This window comes from Leucoraja erinacea, chromosome 17 (assembly GCF_028641065.1).
Source record: "Leucoraja erinacea ecotype New England chromosome 17, Leri_hhj_1, whole genome shotgun sequence".
In the NCBI taxonomy this organism is placed as follows: domain Eukaryota; kingdom Metazoa; phylum Chordata; class Chondrichthyes; order Rajiformes; family Rajidae; genus Leucoraja; species Leucoraja erinaceus.
The window spans coordinates 12,781,045-12,800,934 of record NC_073393.1 but is presented as its reverse complement, the minus strand read 5'-3'; the positions used below and the strand labels follow the sequence as shown (position 1 = coordinate 12,800,934).

The 19,890-nt window shown below is 44.0% G+C and overlaps 2 protein-coding genes across 2 annotated transcripts in view; both read left to right on the top strand.

Moving 5' to 3' along the window:
* Positions 1-199: 199 nt before the first annotated feature.
* Positions 200-14,545, top strand: lcat (lecithin-cholesterol acyltransferase). The gene is made up of 6 exons (XM_055648563.1): positions 200-465; positions 7,358-7,514; positions 8,396-8,511; positions 10,008-10,103; positions 11,808-12,032; positions 13,819-14,545. Exons 1-6 carry the CDS (start codon positions 294-296, stop codon positions 14,361-14,363), a joined length of 1,311 nt encoding a protein of 436 aa, XP_055504538.1. The 5' UTR covers positions 200-293; the 3' UTR covers positions 14,364-14,545.
* Positions 14,546-17,514: 2,969 nt separating this feature from the next.
* The window catches only part of pla2g15 (phospholipase A2, group XV), a 32,438-nt gene continuing 30,062 nt past the window's right edge, over positions 17,515-19,890 (top strand). The window contains exon 1 of the mRNA XM_055648564.1: positions 17,515-18,036. Within this exon, the coding sequence (XP_055504539.1) occupies positions 17,898-18,036 (139 nt within the window). The 5' untranslated portion in view covers positions 17,515-17,897. The remainder of the gene's footprint in view (positions 18,037-19,890) is intronic.

Here is a 19,890-nt window from a genome sequence, read left to right as displayed (position 1 = left end):
TATATCCTGAAATTGTACAATGCATACAAAATGGAAAATGCACGGCAAAACACACAACAAAGCTGATATATTATTCCATCACTCATTAATTGTGATCTTCTTAATTTTTTTGTTTGTTTGGTGTTCTTTTCCCCTTGAGATTAGAGTTGAAATCCATTGTTGGCAGACGGATGGGTATCAGCCCATTGAGTATTTACTCAGTTTGAACTATCGTACTCGCAAACGGCAGGACTTTGAAAGCCCTGCTCGTTCTCTGTCAGCTCCTGTGGGACTGAGAGGCAACACACAAAACAATGAGCGACCACTCTCCGCCAGGTTTTGTCCTCTCCCTGATCTTGGTGGCCCTTTTTATCCCGCCTACAGCCACAAACTTTACATTACCCTGGTTCATCAATGTTTTGTTTCCACCAGTGGGTCCAGAAGATGTAAACGCCGTGCAGTATGATGTGCCACCCCTGATCATCGGTAAGCACAGTTTTGGGGGCATTGTGAGACTTATATGTTACTTGCCATCGTGTCTGTTTTGTTTGAAGTGTATAGATGTTGCTTGCATGTGATGAGCAGAACCCCATACATTGGAAGTTGGGATATATGATGCTTCAGGTCAGGACCCCTTTTCACACTGATCAGTTTCCTTTCTGCTCAAGACTGTTTTGCATTAATATTCTTTTTTAAATTATTTATTGAAATGTTGTTTTGTTTATTATGTTATCAATGAGGACAGTGTTTGCTGGGATAAGCAAGAATGGGATTGTTCCATTTTCAGTACATGGGACAATTAAACACTTGACCCTTAACCTTAAAATGGATTCATGTGACCTCAAGGCACCTGCCCCCATTGCGGTCAAATACCCAAAGTGACAGTGAAGCCCACTTCGGTCGGGTTTTGTGAGATTGTAACAAAACTTTTGAAAGAAGTTACACTTCCATGTTATCCTGAATATTCTTGTCGGGATTGAAGCAGGAAAATGGAACACCTCATCAGTTATGTGTTGTGTAAAAGATATTTGGTATCTAAGATATCAGCTTAGTTTGCAACTTGTCATTGAGTCGATTGCCTCTTCTAGAAACTCTATTGAATGGAAATCGTAAACCAATACCTACAATGGGCCGCTGATTTAATTTAGTTTAGTTTAGTTTGGAGATTCAGGATCGATCCCGGGTGTCTGGAACTGTAAGGCAATAACTCTATCACTGCGCCACCGTGCCACCGTTCAACGCGGTCTACAACAGCAGCTCATCAGCTTGCCATCAAGTTGTGTGAATAGAACATATGCCACACCAGAGCTTCTGTGGGAGTTGGATGCTTCTTTAATGTCATACATTACTTGGTCTGGAACGTTAACCCAAACCACCTCAGGATGGCAAAAATGCAACAGAGAGTATCCTGAGCCTCCCCACAATGAGATGGCTTCAGGTAAATCCATCCAAGTTGCCACCAGAAACCTAGAACAATGACAAGAAGCATGGAAGGCACAAGTCTCCAAGCGTCTCTTGTCCAAGTGTAAAGCCAATGTTCTCAGACTCACGTGCACAGTTCCTAACCCAAGAGCAGCAAGCATTCCTTTTACACTTGATGAATAAAGCATGCTGTTTACTTCAGATAGGCTATCCCAATTTCAATGGTCAGATTATTGGATTTAGATGCACCCATTGTAAAGCCACCTCATACTGCTTGATCCGATTGTGAAATGTTTAACTGTGTGGGAAATAACTTTTATCATCGCATTGCACATAAATTTTCAGATAGGTAAAGCACCATGTAAATGGAAATGTTGGACAACTGGGCAAGTTTATCCCCCGTTCCTTTGCTGTCACTGGCTCCGTTTTGGCACCGTGTTGATTAGCATGAGCTGTCCGTCTTTGATTTAGATGTGCGATGAGCTAAGAATCTGAATACATGACACTTTTGACCGAGCTTCTTGCATTCGGCTGGTGATTGAAGAGTTTCAGGCGTGATGTGGAAGAGCGGCAAAGATCATGGTCACCTTTATTTTCTTTGTACAATATTACGTTTACACCAAGGTTGAATGTTGCTTTTTTGAAAGTTGGATCAAAGTTCGTACAATGTTGGTTGTGGGGTGGGCGGTGCTGAATGTTAGACTGCTGTTTAGATTAGTTTAGTGATGTAGCATGGAAACAGGCCCTTCGGCCCACCAAATCACACAGACCATCGATCACCCGTTCATACTAGTTCTATGTTATCCCATTTTTGCATTCACTCCCTCCACACTCGAGGCAATTTACAGAGCAATTAACCTACAAACTCGCACGTCTTTGGGGTGTGGGAGGACTCTGGAGCACGCGGAGGAAATCCACGTGGTCACAAGGAGAGCATGTACAATCCTGCTGATTTCCCTACTATTAACAAAAAACTTTGATTAATAGAGCAAGTGCTTATATTAAGAGTGGCACAGTGGTGCAGCTGGTAGAGACAGAGACCCTAATTCAATCCTGACGTCAGGTGCTGTCTGTGTGGAGTTTGCAAGCTGCCTGTGACTGCATGGATTTCCTCCGGGTGCTCCTCTTTCCTCCCACGTCCCCAAAACGTGAGGGTTTGAAGGATAATTGGCCTCTTTCAAGAGAGAGTTACATTTAGCTCTTAGGGCTAAAGGAATCAAGGGATATGGGGGAAAAGTAGGAAAATGGGGTACAGATTATGGATGAAAGGCCGAATGGCCTACTCCTCCACCTATTTTTCCATGTTTCTATGTTTCTTTAAAATTGCCCCTGGTGTGTAGAGAGTGGATAAGAAAGTTGGAACAGAGAACCACTGAGAACGGGTGATCAGTATGGCGTGGGTTTGGCGTGGGTTTGGCGTGGGTTTGGCGGGGGTTTGGCGGGCCAAAAGGCATGTTTCCACGCTGTAACTCTAAACTAAACTAAGCGTTCTCATTCCATGAAAACATCTCAGCCAGTGTTACTTTTGAAATGTAGACACTGCTGGGAAAAACCTTTGGCCAATGTGGACACAGGAAGCTACCATAGAGAGCAGGGTGAGAATGACCAGACGATCTGTTTTTCAGTGATGTTAGTTGAGAGGTAAATGCAGACCAGATCAACCAGTTTAACTGTATCTGTGCTGCAAATTACAACCTCCAAATATTCAAATAGTTCTGTCAAGCAAGACTCCCCTTGATAAGCCTCTGTTCACTCAGCCCAGAGCAGAAGTGAAAGTAAGCCAGTACAGCCGGCTAACTTTTACATTAGCAAAGATATATTTGCAAAACAACTGCAACGTTAGCGCCACACGAGTGGCAAGGGTGGGGGATAAATTTGTGAAATTTGAGCAATGTATGTAGACTGTATTGAATATTTTGTATAGCCTCCAAAAATGTCGGAAGAATTTTTTGCACGGTTCGTGTATTGTAGATATTTATTACCTGAATAAAGCCTATTTTGAAATTTTTTAAAAAGTAAAAAATGTAAGCTGCATTACTCTATGCCAATATTGTTCACTTTTTTAGTTTAGAGATACAGCGCGGAAACAGACCCTTCCGCCCACCAAGTCCGCGCTTACCAGCGATCCCCGCACACTAACACTGTCCTACACACCCTAGGGACAATTTACAATTTTATTGAATCCAATTAACCTACAAACCTGTACGTCTTTGGAGTGTGGGATGAAACCAGCTCATCTGGAGGAAAACCACGCGGTCACGGGGAGAACGTACAAACTCCGTACAGACGGCACCCCGTGGTCAGAATCACACCCGGGTATCTGCCGCTGTTAGGCAGCAACTCTACTGCTGCACCACTGGGCTGCCCTTTATTTTCTAAATATCCTGTTCCTTAACATCTTCCAGCATTTCCCTGTTTACTGATATTGGTCCCCGTTTTCCTATTTTTTTCTCATGACATAGGAGGAGACCATTCAACCCATCGAGTCCATGGCAGCTCACAGTTCAATCCCATCGATCCCACTTCCCTTCTTATTTCCTTGTAAACTCCCCCCCCCCCACCACCACCACCACCACCACCACCATCTCTGCTGCCAAGATCTCCACTTGGTGTAGGTCACAATAGCCAAAGAACTGACCAGCATGTTTGTGGGATATATGGAGAAATTGGAGCACCCATGGTAAGTCTCTCATGCTGTCACTGTGATAACATGGAAACTCTGTACAACAGGAAGTCATTGAAGGTGTGAAGCCTTGGGCCCACACTAATGTCCCCGTTACAAGTATACAAAAGCATGAGAGGAATAGATCGGGTAGATGCACTGAGTCTCTTGCCCAGAGTAGGGGACGCAAGAACAAAAGAACATACAGTAGGTGTAAGGTGAGGGGGGGGGGAAAGATTTAATAGGACCCTGAGGGGTAACTTTTTCACACAAAAGGCGGTGGGTATTTATTTATTTATTTATTTATTTATTTATTTATTTGTTCCGAACAAGTAAAGACATAAACAGGAATAAATTACAACAACAAATTCGAAATAGTCAAACAATTGGACATTCCAGGCAATATTTGCAAAGCAATGAAAAGCATAAAGCAAAATTTAAATGGCCAACACTTTTTCTTTACAAGCTCGAAAAGGAGTGAGAAGAAGAATAACTTATTTAATCTCACCCCTTCTCCCTAAACCCTTCTTCCATATTTAATAATTAATTAATTAATAATAATAATACCCCAGACAATTTTTAGAGATGCATACAGGCATATATATATACATACAACTGATATTCTCCTACAAGTAATATGTATGAAGTAACCAAAAAACATAAATAAATAATAAATAAAATAATAAATAAACATTAACCCCTGTTTGTCAACCATCCCCGTCATCCCTGTACCTTGTGAAAAAAAGTTTTTTGTATGTCATTTTGAACTGGTTCATATTTGGACATTGCTTTAACTCCACATTCAAACTGTTCCACAATCCTACTCCACAGACCGAAATACAAAACGTTTTTCTGGTCGTGCGGACTCTTTGTACCTTAAAATTAAATATTCTTCTTAAATTATAACCTCCCACTCGCTCATTGAATACATTTTGTATATTTCCAGGTAAGTTTTTATTTTTGGCCCTAAACATTATCTGTGCTGTTTTAAATGCAACCAAATCTTCTAATTTTAATAATTTTGACTGTAAGAATAATGGATTAGTGTGACCCAGATACCTGACATTGTGAATAATACGTATTGCTCTTTTTTGCAGAATAGTTAATGAATATAGCGAACTTTTATAGTTATTGCCCCAGACTTCTGCACAGTAATTTAAACAGGGTAAGATTAGTGAACAGTAGAGAATGCAGAGTGATTTGTGATCCAGAACCTGTTAAACTTTGTGTAATACAGAAATGCTTTTTGCCAGTTTGGATTGTACATGTTTAATGTGTGATTTCCAGCTGATTCTATCATCCATTATAACCCCAAGAAATTTATTTTCATGAACTCGTTCAATTTCAACCCCATTTATCTTTATATTTGCTTGTGTGATTGTTCTGCAATTACCAAAAAACATTATTTTGGTTTTGCGCAAGTTTAATGATATTTTGTTCCTGTCAAACCATGTTTTCAGTTTGCCCATTTCTTTTGTTATTTTGTCCAGTAGTTGTTTTAAATTCTCCCCAGAACAAAAAATATTTGTGTCGTCTGCAAACAAGACCAGCCTCAAGCCATTGGACACATTACAAATGTCGTTTATATACATGATGAATAGTTTTGGACCCAACACTGACCCCTGGGGGACACCACAAGCAATGTCCAAACATGTAGAACTGTAGCTACCCAGCTTCACAAACTGTTGCCTGTTGCTTAAATAGCTTTTTATCCAATCCAGTACTAGACCTCTGATGCCATACCTTTCTATTTTTTTTAATAAAATATCATGATTGATCGTATCAAATGCTTTCTTTATATCAATAAATATCCCAGCTGCATATAGTTTATTGTCAATAGCGTTTATGATATCTTCAATTGATTCTATTATTGCAAGTGATGTTGATCTGTTTGATCTGAATCCATATTGACTTTCAGTGATTAATTTATGCTTTTCTACAAATATGTCTAGTCTTTTGTTGAACATTTTTTCTAGTATTTTGGAGAATTGAGGGAGTAAAGAAACAGGTCTATAGTTTGTGAAATGATGCTTGTTCCCAGTTTTGTATAGTGGTATGACTTTTGCTATTTTCATTTTGATTGGAAAAGTACCGGTTTGGAAAGATAAATTACAGATGAATGTTAGAGGTTTGGAAATCCTCTCAATGACCATCTTAACTAACAATGTCAATGTCGTTGAAATCAGTAGACATTTTGTTTTTATATGTTTTAACAATATCCAACACTTCTTTTTCATCTACTGCCACAAGAAACATAGAGCAGGGATTTCTCTCCAATAAATTCTCAGGAGTTTCTCCAGATGTCCCTGGATCAGGGATTTGTTTAGCCAGGTCTGGTCCAACATTTACAAAAAAATTATTAAAGCTATTAGCTACATCCTCCATATTATAATTAGAGGGATATGGGCCAAATGCAAGCAGATGGGACTCATGTACATGGGGCATGTGGGCCGATGTGGGCAAATTGGGCTGAAGGGCCTGTTTCCTCATTGTAAGACACTATGACCCTATGATTGTACGACGACTAATTTTCTTCCTATGACTAAATATAAGTTCCTCATTCACTTAAATCTTTAATCACTATTATTTCTGGTAGGTTTACTGTGTCTTCTTCCTTGAAGATGGGCACAAAATATTCCTATAATGTTTAGTCATAGAGTTGTACAGCATGCAAACAGGCCTTTCGGCCCACTTTGTCCAAGTTGGCATTTTGGGCTAGTCCCATTTACCTGCATTTTGCCCGTAGCCCTCTCTCCCTATCCATGAATATATATCCAAATGTCTCTTAAAGTTCGTAATGGTATCTGCTTCTATAGCTTCCTCTAGCAATTCATTCCGGTTCAATCCTCACTGTCTGTACAGAGTTTGTACGTTCTCCCCGTGACCTGCATGGGTTTTCTCCGGGTGCTCTGGTTTCCTCCCACACTCCAAAGACGTGCAGGATTGTAGGTTAATTGGCTCCAGTAAAATTGTATATTGTCCCTAGTGTGTTTAGGATAGTGCTGGTGTGCAGGGATCGCTGATCGCCGCGGACTAGGTGGGCCGAAGTGCCTGTTTCCACGCTGTATCTCTAAACTAAACATAAACAAAATCACAGCCCCAACCTCTTGCTTCTACTTTTGAAGAGACCTGGGGGAAGGGATGTGTGGGTTTGATCTTCTATGGCAGCAACCATCTGATGTCCATTAGAAGTGAGGGGGTGAATGGACAACCCTAGTTCCACTCACTTGGACAGAGGGGTATAGAGTGAACTGAATAATCTGTGGTAAGCCTGTGGTCCTTCTCATTACCAAGTGCCTGGTCACACGGGGAACCGCCTGGAGGCGAAGCTGAACAAACCAGCCGTGGTGCACTGGCTATGCGTGAGGAACACCAAGAAGTACTTCACACTGTGGCTCAACCTCAACACATTCCTGCCCATTGGAATTGACTGCTGGGTAGACAACATGAGGTAGTGTAAACTCTCCTCTGGTGCTCTGGTGTTTCGTTGAGTTTCCTGGAAAGCTGTACAGTTTGGGAATTTTCCAGACATCACAGATGATCCAATTAAGATTGATATGGGCTTGGACATGCTAGAGGCAGGAAACATGTTTCCCGATGTTGGGGAAGGCCAGAACCAGGGGCCACAGTTTAAGAATAAGGAGTAAGCCATTTAGAACGGAGACGTTCTCTGGAGGCAGGTTCTCTGGATGCTTTCAAGAGAGAGCTAGATAGGGCTCTTAAAAATAGCGGAGTCAGGGGATATGGGGAGAAGGCAGGAACGGGGTACTGATTGGGGATTGAAGGCAGGAACGGGGTACTGATTCGCCATGATTACATTGAATGGTGGTGCTGGCTCGAAGGGCTGAATGGCCTACTCCTGCACCTATTGTCTATTATGATTCAAGTCTGTCAGTGAGTTGGCTTCTCATTGGATAGAGGCTTGGCTAACATGTTGACTAACATGACGAACATGGGCTAACGCATGATGACCGTTTGATGGCACTGGGCCTGTACTCACAGGAATTTAGAAGGATGAATAGTGAATGACCTGGATAGAGTGGGTGCGGAGAGGATGTTTCCACTAGTGGGAGAGTCTAGGACCAGAGGCCATAGCCTAAGAATAAAAGGACGTACTTTTAGAAAGGAGATGAGGAGGAATTTCTTTAGCCAGAGGTTGGTAAATCTGTGGGATTCATTGCGATTTAACGTTGACTCCAGTATTACACTAGGGTGACAGCTTAAAGTCTGTGTGAGTCCTGTACAGACAAAGATGGAAGATCACATCTGGTTTGATTTAATGTTAGTGCGTTACTTTTCCCAGATATTTGACACAAATACATCCTTTTTTAGACTTGTCTACAACAGGACAACAGGCAGGAATTCCAATGCACCCGGGGTTACGACCCACGTTCCTGGTTTTGGGAAGACCTATTCGGTGGAATATCTGGATACACTGAAGCTAACAGGTTTGGCAGGCGGGCACAGAGAGATTATTCCAAGCTTTTCTCCTGTGGTCAACACACAGCAAACTCCATGGTTCTGCAAACTGGGAATATTGTAAAGTAATGGATCGGTACAAAGGATTTACCTTTCAAGGCAGTAAAGACTGTGAGGGGCAACAGGAGTCTGTGATTTAAAGTTGGATTGAAATACACGGCTATAGAGTCAAATCATCGTCAGTCTGGACACAGGCCCTTCAGACCATCATGTCTGTGCTAGCCACTGTACCTTGGTACACATGATAATAGAAGGGACCATTGGACCATTGAACCATAGAACCACGTTTACTAGCGACACTAGTCCCATTTTCAAGCACTGTGGTCTTCTATGTCATGGCGTTTACTGCAGTTGTACGGGGTCTTGGTGAGACCACACCTGGGGTATTGCGTACAGTTTTGGTCTCCTAATCTGAGGAACGACATTCTTGCCATAGAGGGAGTACAGAGAAGGTTCACCAGACTGATTCCAGGGATGTCAGGACTTTCATATGAAGAAAGACTAGATAGACTCGGTTTGTACTCGCTAGAATTTAGAAGATTGAGGGGGGATCTTATAGAAACTTACAAAATTCTTAAGGGGTTGGACAGGCTAGATGCAGGAAGATTGTTCCCGATGTTGGGGAAGTCCAGAACAAGGGGTCACAGTTTAAGGATAAGGGGGAAATCTTTTAGGACCGAGATGAGGAAAACCTTTTTCACACAGAGAGTGGTGAATCTCTGGAATTCTCTGCCGCAGAAGGTAGTTGAGGCCAGTTCATTGGCTATATTTAAGAGGGGGTTAGATGTGGCCCTTGTGGCTAAAGGGATCAGAGGGTATGGAGAGAAGGCAGGTACAGGATACTGAGTTGGATGATCAGCCATGATCATATTGAATGGCGGTGCAGGCTCGAAGGGCAGAATGGCCTACTCCTGCACCTATTTTCTATGTTTCTATGTTTCTATCTACTCATCTAAGTATGTCTGAAACGATCTGCCTCCTTCACCCATTCAGGCAATGTGCTCCAGATTCCATCCAATGCCTGGGTGAAAAAATATTTCCCCTGATTCTCCTCTCTCTAACCTTAAACCATGGTGACCTGTAACCAATCTCCACTGGCAATAAGCGCCGTGGTGAGTGGAAACGTTTCTCTGTATCTCCCCAATAGAAACATAGAAACATAGAAAATAGGTGCAGGAGTAGGCCATTCATGCACCGCCATTCAATATGATCATGGCTGATCATCCAACTCAGTATCCTGTACCTGCCTTCTGTGTGAAAAATGTTTTTCTCATCTCGGTCCTAATCTGTGCCCATTATCAGTCTGAATACTCACTCTGCCAGCTCCGCTAGAAGGAAAACAAATTCCGTGTTCAATTTACTTCTGGTAACAGATTCCATGTGCTTCAGTGTTTGCTGTCCTGGAATTCATTAGTCAATGTTGGACAATCAGGCCTCTGTAGTGACTTCACTTCTGCTTTGGCAGGTTATTTTCACACGTTGGTGCAGTTCTTGGTAAACATGGGCTACACTCGTGACGAGACTGTTCGAGCGGCCCCCTATGACTGGAGAATGGCAGCGTGTAAGTAGACAAAACACACATCTCGCAACACCAGAAATGGTGACCGAGTGAAAAACAGTGACACTGAGGCATGAATGAGGGTTTTGCCAGCTGCTCAAATGGAGGCCACTCAGCCCATTGGCCCTATCCTAACCTCTTGCACCAGTTATCTCATTATCCCAAATTCCTCTCTCTCCCACATACCATCAGGCAAATGATAGCATGTACGTTACATTGGAGTTCCTTGTAGAGGTTGTTACTGAATCTGCCCCCAATGCCATTTCGACCCAAGAATAGCTCACTGCAGTAAACAAAACCATCCTTGTCTCTTCTCTAGTTCTCTTGCCCGTTATATTCAAGATATGACTCTGGTTCCTTATCGTTGTAAGAGTGGAAATATTTTTTCCAATGAGTATACAGTCCACCTCAGTATTATGGACCTGTTTATAATGAATGTGTAAGAAGGAACTGCAGAAGCTGGTTTAAACCGAAGATAGACACAGAAAGCTGGAGTAATGCAGTGGGTCAGACAGCGTCTCTGGAGAAAAAGAAATGTCACCTATTCCTTTTCTCCAGAGATGCTCTCTGATCCGCTGAGTTACTACAGCTGTTTATAATGGATGTTGGTTGTTGCAGATGGGAGCATCCACACGGTCAGGCCTTCACCACCTCCCCGGTTGCTCCCAGGCTAGACCTTCCAATCTTCACCGCCAGCTGGCACCACCTGGACTTCCAGGCTGGACCTATTGCTGCCACTGCCGGCCAACACCAGCTTCCTCAGCCACTTGCAGGCCATGTCTGCCACCACTGCCGCCATCCCTTACCTGCAGCCCAGCTGCCTGTGGGCCGCGACCAATGTCTCTGCCGATCCCCGCCTCTCCCCCCAGCCACCAGCAGGTCGGGACCGTCAACTCACCTGCGTTACAGGTCCAGTTCCAGATATATCAGTGGATGAGAAAGGATTATGAGGGAGACTGGATGAAGATCGGGGAGAGAATCACACCAAGATCCTCTTCTAGTGCTCTCTTTGATGTGTGGCACGGTGGTGCAGCGGTAGAGTTGCTGCCTCACAGAGCCACAGACCCAGGTTCGATGCTGACTACAGGTGCCGTTTGTACGGAGTTTGTACATTCTCCCGTAAACACGTGAGTTTTCCCGGGTGCTCCAGTTTCCTCCCACACTCCAAAGACGTGCAGGTTTGTAGGTTAATTGACTTCTGTAAATTGTAAATTGTCACTAGTGTGTAGCACACTGCTAGTGTACGGGGTGATCGCTGGTTGGTGTGGACTTGGTGAGCTGAAGGGCCTGTTTTGATGCTGTATCTCTAACGTCTAAAGTCTTCACCTTCTACCCATCAGCATATGGTCTCCTATGTTCAGTCCTCCAGTCCTCCACTGAGGGAAAAGGACGTTTCAGAATAGAGTTGGCAGAAATCTTTTTTTTAAGCAGAAAACTATTAGATGAATCGATTGCTATCAATTGACGTTATCAATAGAATGGAAGTATAAAAAGTACGCAAAAGGAAAACTGGTTTACTCTTGTGGTCGAGTTACTGATGAGATTTAGTTAACTGAGGTTTGTGTGCAGCAATGTACCTAGGAACAGGACTAGTGACTCATCGGATTCAGAGCAACAGGCATACGGTTTACCCCTTACCAGTGCTGCTGCTGCTACAGTACACAAATGTCCAAAGGTTTTTAGCATTTGGCACGTTTCCTTTGACAGATGAGCAGGAGGAATATTTCGACAAACTGAAGAAGCTGATCGAGGAAATGCGGGTGACCTACGGGAAGCCGGTCTACCTGTTGGGCCACAGTATGGGGAACCTGTACATCTTGCACTTCCTCAAGCAGCAGCCTCAAGAATGGAAGGACGAGTTTGTTCAGGCGGTCATCTCACTGGGAGCCCCATGGGGCGGCACCGTCAAATCCCTCGCTGTGCTCGCTTCAGGTACCAACATTTCCTCAGCATTTACTTTCTTTTTTATTCTTCGGCTGGAATTAATGACAAAATGCAAAAAAACCTCACAAATTTTGGCCGCCTTCCCAGCCGATGAAATTGTGGAAAGTCATATTACGTTTAAGAAAAAGGGAGACCTTCACCTCTTGTGACTTCAGGATGTGCTGTGTCAAGCTTTGGAAATCATGTAGAACATTTCCGAAAACACTTAGCGGGTCAGGCAGCATCTGTGGAAAGGGTCCCTTGACATCGTACCTTGAAAGTGGCGTCACAGGTAGATAGAGTGGTCAAAAAGGCTTATTGGTCTTCATCGGTCAGAGTATTGATTTGGGAGGTCATGGTGCAGTAATAGAAGATATTGGTGGGGCCACGTTTAGGGTATTGGGTACCATGTTATAGGAAAGATGTTGTCAAGCTGGAAAGCGTGCAGAGATTTCGAGGATGGTGCCAGGATTCGACGGCCAGAGTTATAGAGAGAGGTTAAGCAGGCTAGGACTCTATACCATGGAGCGCAGCAGAATGAGGGGTGACCCGTTACAGGTGTACAAAAAGAATAGCTCAGGTAAACGCCCAGAGTCTCTTGCCCAGAGTTGGGGAATAGGGGACCAGAAGAATAGTTTTAAGTTGAGGGGGGGAAAAGATTTAATAGGAACCCCAGAGGAATAAGTTTTTTACACCAAGGGTGTGGGTGTATGGAACAAACTGAGGCACGATCATGACGTTTAAGAAACATTCAGACAGGTACATGGATAGGATAAGTTTAGAAGGATATTGGCTAAACACAGGCTGATGTGATTCGTGTAGATGGGACATGTTGGTCGGTGTGGGAAAGTTGGACCTAAAGGTCTATTTCCACGATGTATGACTCGATGAGTAAAGGGTGCCAGTTAGCACTTCAAGTTGATGACCCTTCACTGATGCTGACTGACCTGCTGAGTGTTTCCAGAATTTTCTGTTTTTATTTCAGATTTTCAGCATCTGCCGGTTTTTCGCAGAGGAAGCCCCCATAAAGGCAGGCATAACATCCATAGGGGAACCTGTTGTAGTGGTGTCATGGGATACATTTCCTTGCTGAACAAAATGATGGTAAACAGAGTGACGGAGAGCTATTCTATAGCAGTTTGTCAACTGGTTGGCCAAGCGTGAAATAAATGCTGTAAATTAGCTTCACAGCTGAATTATAGCCAGATTTTAATTTCCTTTGTGTTTGGAAATGTCATTTATGGGTACGCATCCTACACCATATTTAACCCTAATCCTTGTCATAAATTAAATTTATCTCTACTCTTTGTACAACCATCTGCCCATCGAAACAACCTCCCTTCCTGTATCAGCCTATTGCCTGCCAGGCTTTGTCCTGCCCCCCACCCCCGCTCCAAACTTCCAGCTTTCTTCCCCCTCCACTCCCCCTAAATCAGTCTGAAGAAAATGCCAATGTCAAAACAAAGAACAGCAGATGTGGTTTACAAATGAAGACACAAAATGCTGGAGTAACTCAGCAGGTTAGGCAGCATCTCTCGAGAACATAGAGACTTGGTGATTTGGGTTGGGATCCTTCCTCAGAACCACTGGGCTAAAGGGACAGCGTTGGTGAGTGTGGTTACTGGTTCGTCAAACTTTCAATTTGACTTCCTGCTTTGAAATTGAAGTCACCAGCTCTTCCCCTGTTAAACAATGCGATTTTAATTTCTATTCAAACCAGGCCGTGAAAATATGTCAAAGTTTAATTTACTTTCTCTGGGTTGTTCATTTTGTTCTTTCAATCCTCGTTGCCCAGGGGACAACTACGGCCTGGCGCTTGACCCCCTGAAGGTGCGGGAGCAGCAACGCACAACGTCAAGCAACCCCTGGCTGCTTCCCTCAAGACGTGCATGGCCAGAAGATCACATCTTCATCTCCACACCCACGTACAACTACACCTACAATGACTACAGATTGTTCTTCACTGACATCGGGTATGAAGACGGCTGGCACAAGTGGCAAAACGGAAAAGATCTTCTATCTGACCTGCCTCCACCAGGGGTAGAAGTTTACTGCCTGTACGGAGCAGGTTTGCCGACACCGGTGACTTACGTATACGATGAAGGCTTCCCCTCCAGCCAGCCAGTGAAGATTGTTTATCAGACTGGTGACAATACCGTCAGCAAGAACAGCTTGTCACTGTGCAGAGAGTGGAAGGACCAGCAAAAGGAGAAGGTTCATGTTATAGAATTGCCCGGCACTCTCCATTTAGACCAGATTTATGAGGTCCACGCTTTAGAAAACATTAAAAATATATTGCTGCGAAATCATTCCCAGAGACAGACCGATTCCAGGAGGTAGATACGTTTTCTCTTGAGATAGGTCGTTCCGATTCACACACTACAAGCCTTCGGATTCAGACTGCAAGCAATTTCCCTGAGAGTGGACAAAGGCCCTTACATGGAGTAATCATAGTTTTACTTCTATCCTAAGCTGTTTATGCACTGGAATTTTGAAATTATTAAAGGTCGTGTTGATTTAAACTGGGTAGGCCTGACCTATGCTTTTATTTCAACCTAGACATTAGCTAGAGGTATATTTGCAGAAATTTCTAAATACATTTGTTGTGCCTTCTTCTGGCTGCTAGCCAGCCACGTCAAAGATAATGATGGCGAGAAACCCACTCCTTACATGTTGCCCACACACGCGCGCACACACACACACACACACACACACACACACACACACACACACACACACACACACACACACACACACACACACACACACACACATACACACACACACACACACACACACACACACACACACACACACAAAAGAGAAGTAAACTACCCTCAGATATCGAAGGAGGTGCTAACAATTATATTTGGAATACGAGGTTTCACCTGTTGGTGCTGGGAGGGCCATTGACATTTGTGACTTACCACAAGTCTCTGCTGACATCTGTAGATTCCACAATGGCAGCATCAAGGACTCAGAGAAAGGCCATCATCTACCTCAATTAACTCAGTGGGTCAGACAGTATATGTGGAAGGAATGGAAAGAAAACATTTCGGATCGGGACCCTTCTTCAGACTTTTTGAATCTGACGAAGGTCCTGACCCAAATTGTCACATATTCCTTCCCTCCATGGATGCTGCCTGACCCATTGAGTTACTCCAACACTTTGTGTTTTGTATCTACTTGTGCTGCCACTTTCAGGGAACTACAGACTTGGTCCCCAAGATCCTCCTTAAAAACAAAAATGGTTTGGGTGTTGTGATTAACTGTACATTATCCCCAAAGTGTAACACCTCATACTTGGTCAGATTAAATCCCACTACCATTTCTCCGCACCAATTGATCAAATTCCCACTGTATTCTTTGACATCCTTCCTCACTGTCCACAACTCCATCAGTTTTGGTGTCATCTACAAACTTACGAACCAAACCATCTGCATTTACATCCAAGTTGTTTCTATATATCATGCACAACAGAGGTCCACAAAGGCATCGATCTAGTTAAAGATTGTAAATTATCCCGAATGTGTAGATAGTACCAGTGCACAGGTTGGTTGCTAGTTGCCGCGGACTCGGTGAGCCGAAGAGTTTGTTCCGCGCTGTATCTCTAAACTAAACCAAAACATTTCCCCTTGGTTTACAATAAAGTCTATGAAATCCCAAAGATGAACACATTGTCGTGATTTGGGTTGTTTTATTGCCTCATATCGAAAATATTGCTTCAATATATACATTTTCCCCCAGGACATTCAAGCTGTCGATTGCAACTCCACTTAACAGCATCATTGTTTTTATGATGCCAGTTTCCATTAGTTTTCTCAGCCAATCTTCAAGGAATATTCATATGAGGAGTGATAGTAAAGTATATTGAAAAGCTGCATTGCTTTTGAGAAAATATTTTAAAATCAATAATTACTTATAGCTCTGGGGCTTTTTGGATGTGAAAATCTATACAATATTACTAGGCATGTCAATATTAATCATGATGAAGATAAGCCAGGGACTTAAATTAATGTCAACTGTTTCATCTTTGCTAACCAGGTGCCCGATACCTTCTTCAAAGCCTCACACTCCAGGCCAGGGTGATTTGGAATTGGGTCACACAACTAAATGATATGGAGGGACCAACCGGGCAGGTCTGCTTCACATCCCGTCACATGCCTTCCTTTAGTTTCAAATTATAAAACTCCCTTTAGTTTCAAATTATAAAACAAAAGCCATTTTCATTTTTAGTTAGTCATAGAGTCATACAGCATGGAAACAGGCCCCTCGGCCCAACGACCACACCGGCCAACATGTCACTATTTTTTTTGTCAAATTGTATCTCTGTATGCTTTGTTGCCACCTTCCACTAGCTAACAATGATCTGTTCTGCATTTTCCTTGACGTTCATCCCCTTTGATCTTGTTTTCACATCTTACCCTTCCTTATCTCTGTGCCTCCCTCGCCCGACTCCGTCTGAAGAAGGGTCTCGACCCAAAACTTCACCCATTCCTTCTATCCAGAGATGTTGCCTGTCCCACTGAGTAACTCCAGCATTTTGTGTCTATCTTCCATGTCTCATCTACACTAGTCCCACCTACCTGCGTTTGGCCCATTTCCCTCTAAATCAGTCCTGTCCATGTACCTATCTAAATGTTTCTTAAACTTTGCGAAGTACATGCGAAAAACGTTGCGATTGTACCTGCAAACTACCAAATATTAAAGACAAATATATGTTTTTTAAACGTTCTGATGGTCATCTGGTGATAGGGTTAGGGAGCTGGGGGTGAGTATGGTAATCAGGTTGGTTGAAGGCGACAAATACACACGACTCCATTGTGAAGACAGAACTTACACCACTGAACCATATACATATGTTTATGGTCATAAATAAAAGCCATGTCAGGTTGTTATCTGTGTGCAATGTGTTTGCCGGCCGGTTGTGCTGCTGTTCTATTGTCGATACATGATTAAACTGAACAGTCAGGAGCAAAGATTGGTCAGGAGTCAAGAATATTTAATTATGTGCCAATGATGATCAGCCATGATCATATTGAATGGCGGTGCAGGCTCGAAGGGCCGAATGGCCTACTCCTGCACCTAATTTCTATGTTTCTATGGCAAAGTGAAGATACGACACAAAAAGCTGCAGTAACTCAGCGAGACAGGCAACATCTGGCAACAACACGAGACTGGAAATAATGACAGGAAGATCTGTTCTTTTTTGGTCTGCGTAAGATGACTCCCACTTACCTGTGTAGCAACGGCAACGGAAAAGAAGACACTGGGAAAGTTAGAAATTGCCATTACACGTACACTTAGTTTAGCCATCCCTGTTTATTCTTCATTTTTACATCAGAATTATAGAGAATTCCTCCAGATATGCAGCATCCCTACAAGACTATATCCTAGAAATGAAATCTCTGGAGAGATTTCATTTCTAGGATATAGTCTTGTAGGGATGCTGCATATCTGGAGGAATTCTCTATTGCTGTCAGTCTTGAGGCTCGTTGTTGTTTTTTGCTGAGCAGTCATACCGGCGGCCGCAGGCCGGGGGCAGCGTCACACAGTGCTCCTGCCTTGACAGGGAGGGGGGGGGGGGGGGTGGCGACGTGTTTAGTTGCGCCTTGCTGTGCGGCTGCGGTCTTTGCTGTTTGCTTGTGATGGTCGGGCTGAGGCTGGGCGGGAGGTGCTGGCTCGCGTGACCTGGGCTGGCAGCGTCGCCACCACTTGATACACTGACTGTAGCGAGTGGCTACATTGTATCCGCCGCCGCCGCCGCTTCACATCGGCCCGGGCCCAGCAGTGTACTAGCTACCTCCCTCCCTCCCACTCACTCACTCACTCACTCACTCCCCGGGCCCGGAGACGGAGACGGAGAGCCGGGCAATGATCTCCAACCTCTGCCTCCTCCTCTCCCTCCTGGCGGCAGCTGCCTGTCCCGCCGCCGCCTTCTCCTACACCGGCAACAGCGACAAGTTATCCTTAAGGCGCCACTTGAATGTAACCAGACCGCCCGTTGTACTGGGTAAGTTGGGGGGTGAGTTGGGGGGGGATTATGTTTGTCATTTATTCAACATGTACAGACCCGCTTTTAACGCGTCGCCCGTCATGTGCTCATTTCGTTCAATGGTGGTCCGGATTCTGAAAGGATTTTTGTCTTTTTTTCTTTAAATGAGTTTGAAAGTAAACCACTAACAGGTCTCCTCACTTGAACACTTTGGAGACACAATCTGTGTCATCGAGTGATAGAGAGTGATACAGCCCTTGGGCCCAACTAGTGTAGATGGGACATGTTGCCCGGTGATGCAAGGTAGGCAATTCCGTTCAAACTATTGTTTTGAATGACAATAAAGGAAACTCTAACTCTCTAACTCTAACTTGCCCACACCGGGCAACATGTCCCATCTACACTAATCCCACCTGCCTGCGATGTGGCCCATATCACCCTAAACCTGTCTCTATCCATGTACCTGTCTCAATGTTTCTTAAACGTTGCGATAGTCCCTGCCTCAACTACCTCCTCCGGCGGCTGGTTCTAGACACCCACCAGGTGTTGTGTGAAAACGTTCTGCGCCTGAACGCTCCAGACTTAGTCACACTTACTTTGATCTGATCGTGTTAATGTTTCTGCTGTGCCAAATGTGTCAACAACGTTGTTCCAACACTTTGCCCTCGGTGGAAGGCACACGAACTCTGCCCAGACACTGCTGAGGCTGGTTTGGATGTCGTCAGCCTGAGGTTTTCATCTTGGAGTACAGGTTTGTGGACCCAAGGGAGTGTTGGGCCACTGAGTGTCTTCAAGTTTGTGTTCACTCATTCACTTGTTTCCCTTCCATTTATTTACAAATGCCATTCATGTGTCTGTTTTATCCGCCCCCCATTTAGTTTATTCCAGACCCCTCCCCCCCCATTCAGTACATTCCAGAATATTATGAGCTGGTAGTGGAATATAATTTGTACCAAATCTGCAACATTTCTGTCAGAAATTATTTTCCATTGAGAACTTCTCGTTCTTCTTATCCTGATGGTGTGGGCTTGCAATTGATTGCACAACTGAGAGCCTAGTGCCAAAGTCTGGACTGGAACTAAGTGGCTCCTTTGCAGCAGTCCTGTGGTTTCCTGATCCCATGACAATCTGCTTAGACCTGGGGATGCCCCAACTTGTCTTTGCTTTGCATGCTAACACAGGCAAACGGAGTAGTTATTTTACACACAACCAGTATATGCAGTCATGGATGTGTAAGCTTCAGTGTGACATCAGGAGATAATGTATGGTACAGATATCTTTGAAATAATGCCATAGGATTGAGTTGCAACGGGACTGTTATAAAAATCCATCACCTGATTCACTACTATCAAGAGGATAGAGATTTTGTGCGCTTGCCCAGGCAGAGCTTTTGTGGCTCCAGACTCACAGTGATGTGGTTGAGAGACACTTCATATTGCAGGATCTGAAGAAGGGTCTCATCCTGAAACGTCGCCTATCCATGTGCTTCAGAGATGCTGCCTGACCTGCTGAGTTACTCCAGCACTCTGTGTCCTTTAGGGAACTGCGGATGCTGGAATCTTGAGTAAAGCCCAAAGCTCCTGAGTAATTCAGCGGGTCAGGTGACGTTTTGGGTCGGGACCCTTTTTCACTGGTGTGGTTGATTCCTTGGATGTTTGTCATCAGTGGAGACAGTGTGCAAATCAGGCCTGTGTCCTTTTGAGTTCGGAAGGACAAGAGGGAGTCACGTTGAAAGTGTTGATGGAGAGACCAGGGATAATATTTGCCCAGGCAGGGTGTTGGAACTAGGAGTCACAGATCCAAAACAAGGAGTTTGTGGTTCAGGACAGACATATGAAGAAACTTCTTTGCTGTGCAAGAAGGCTGTGGGGG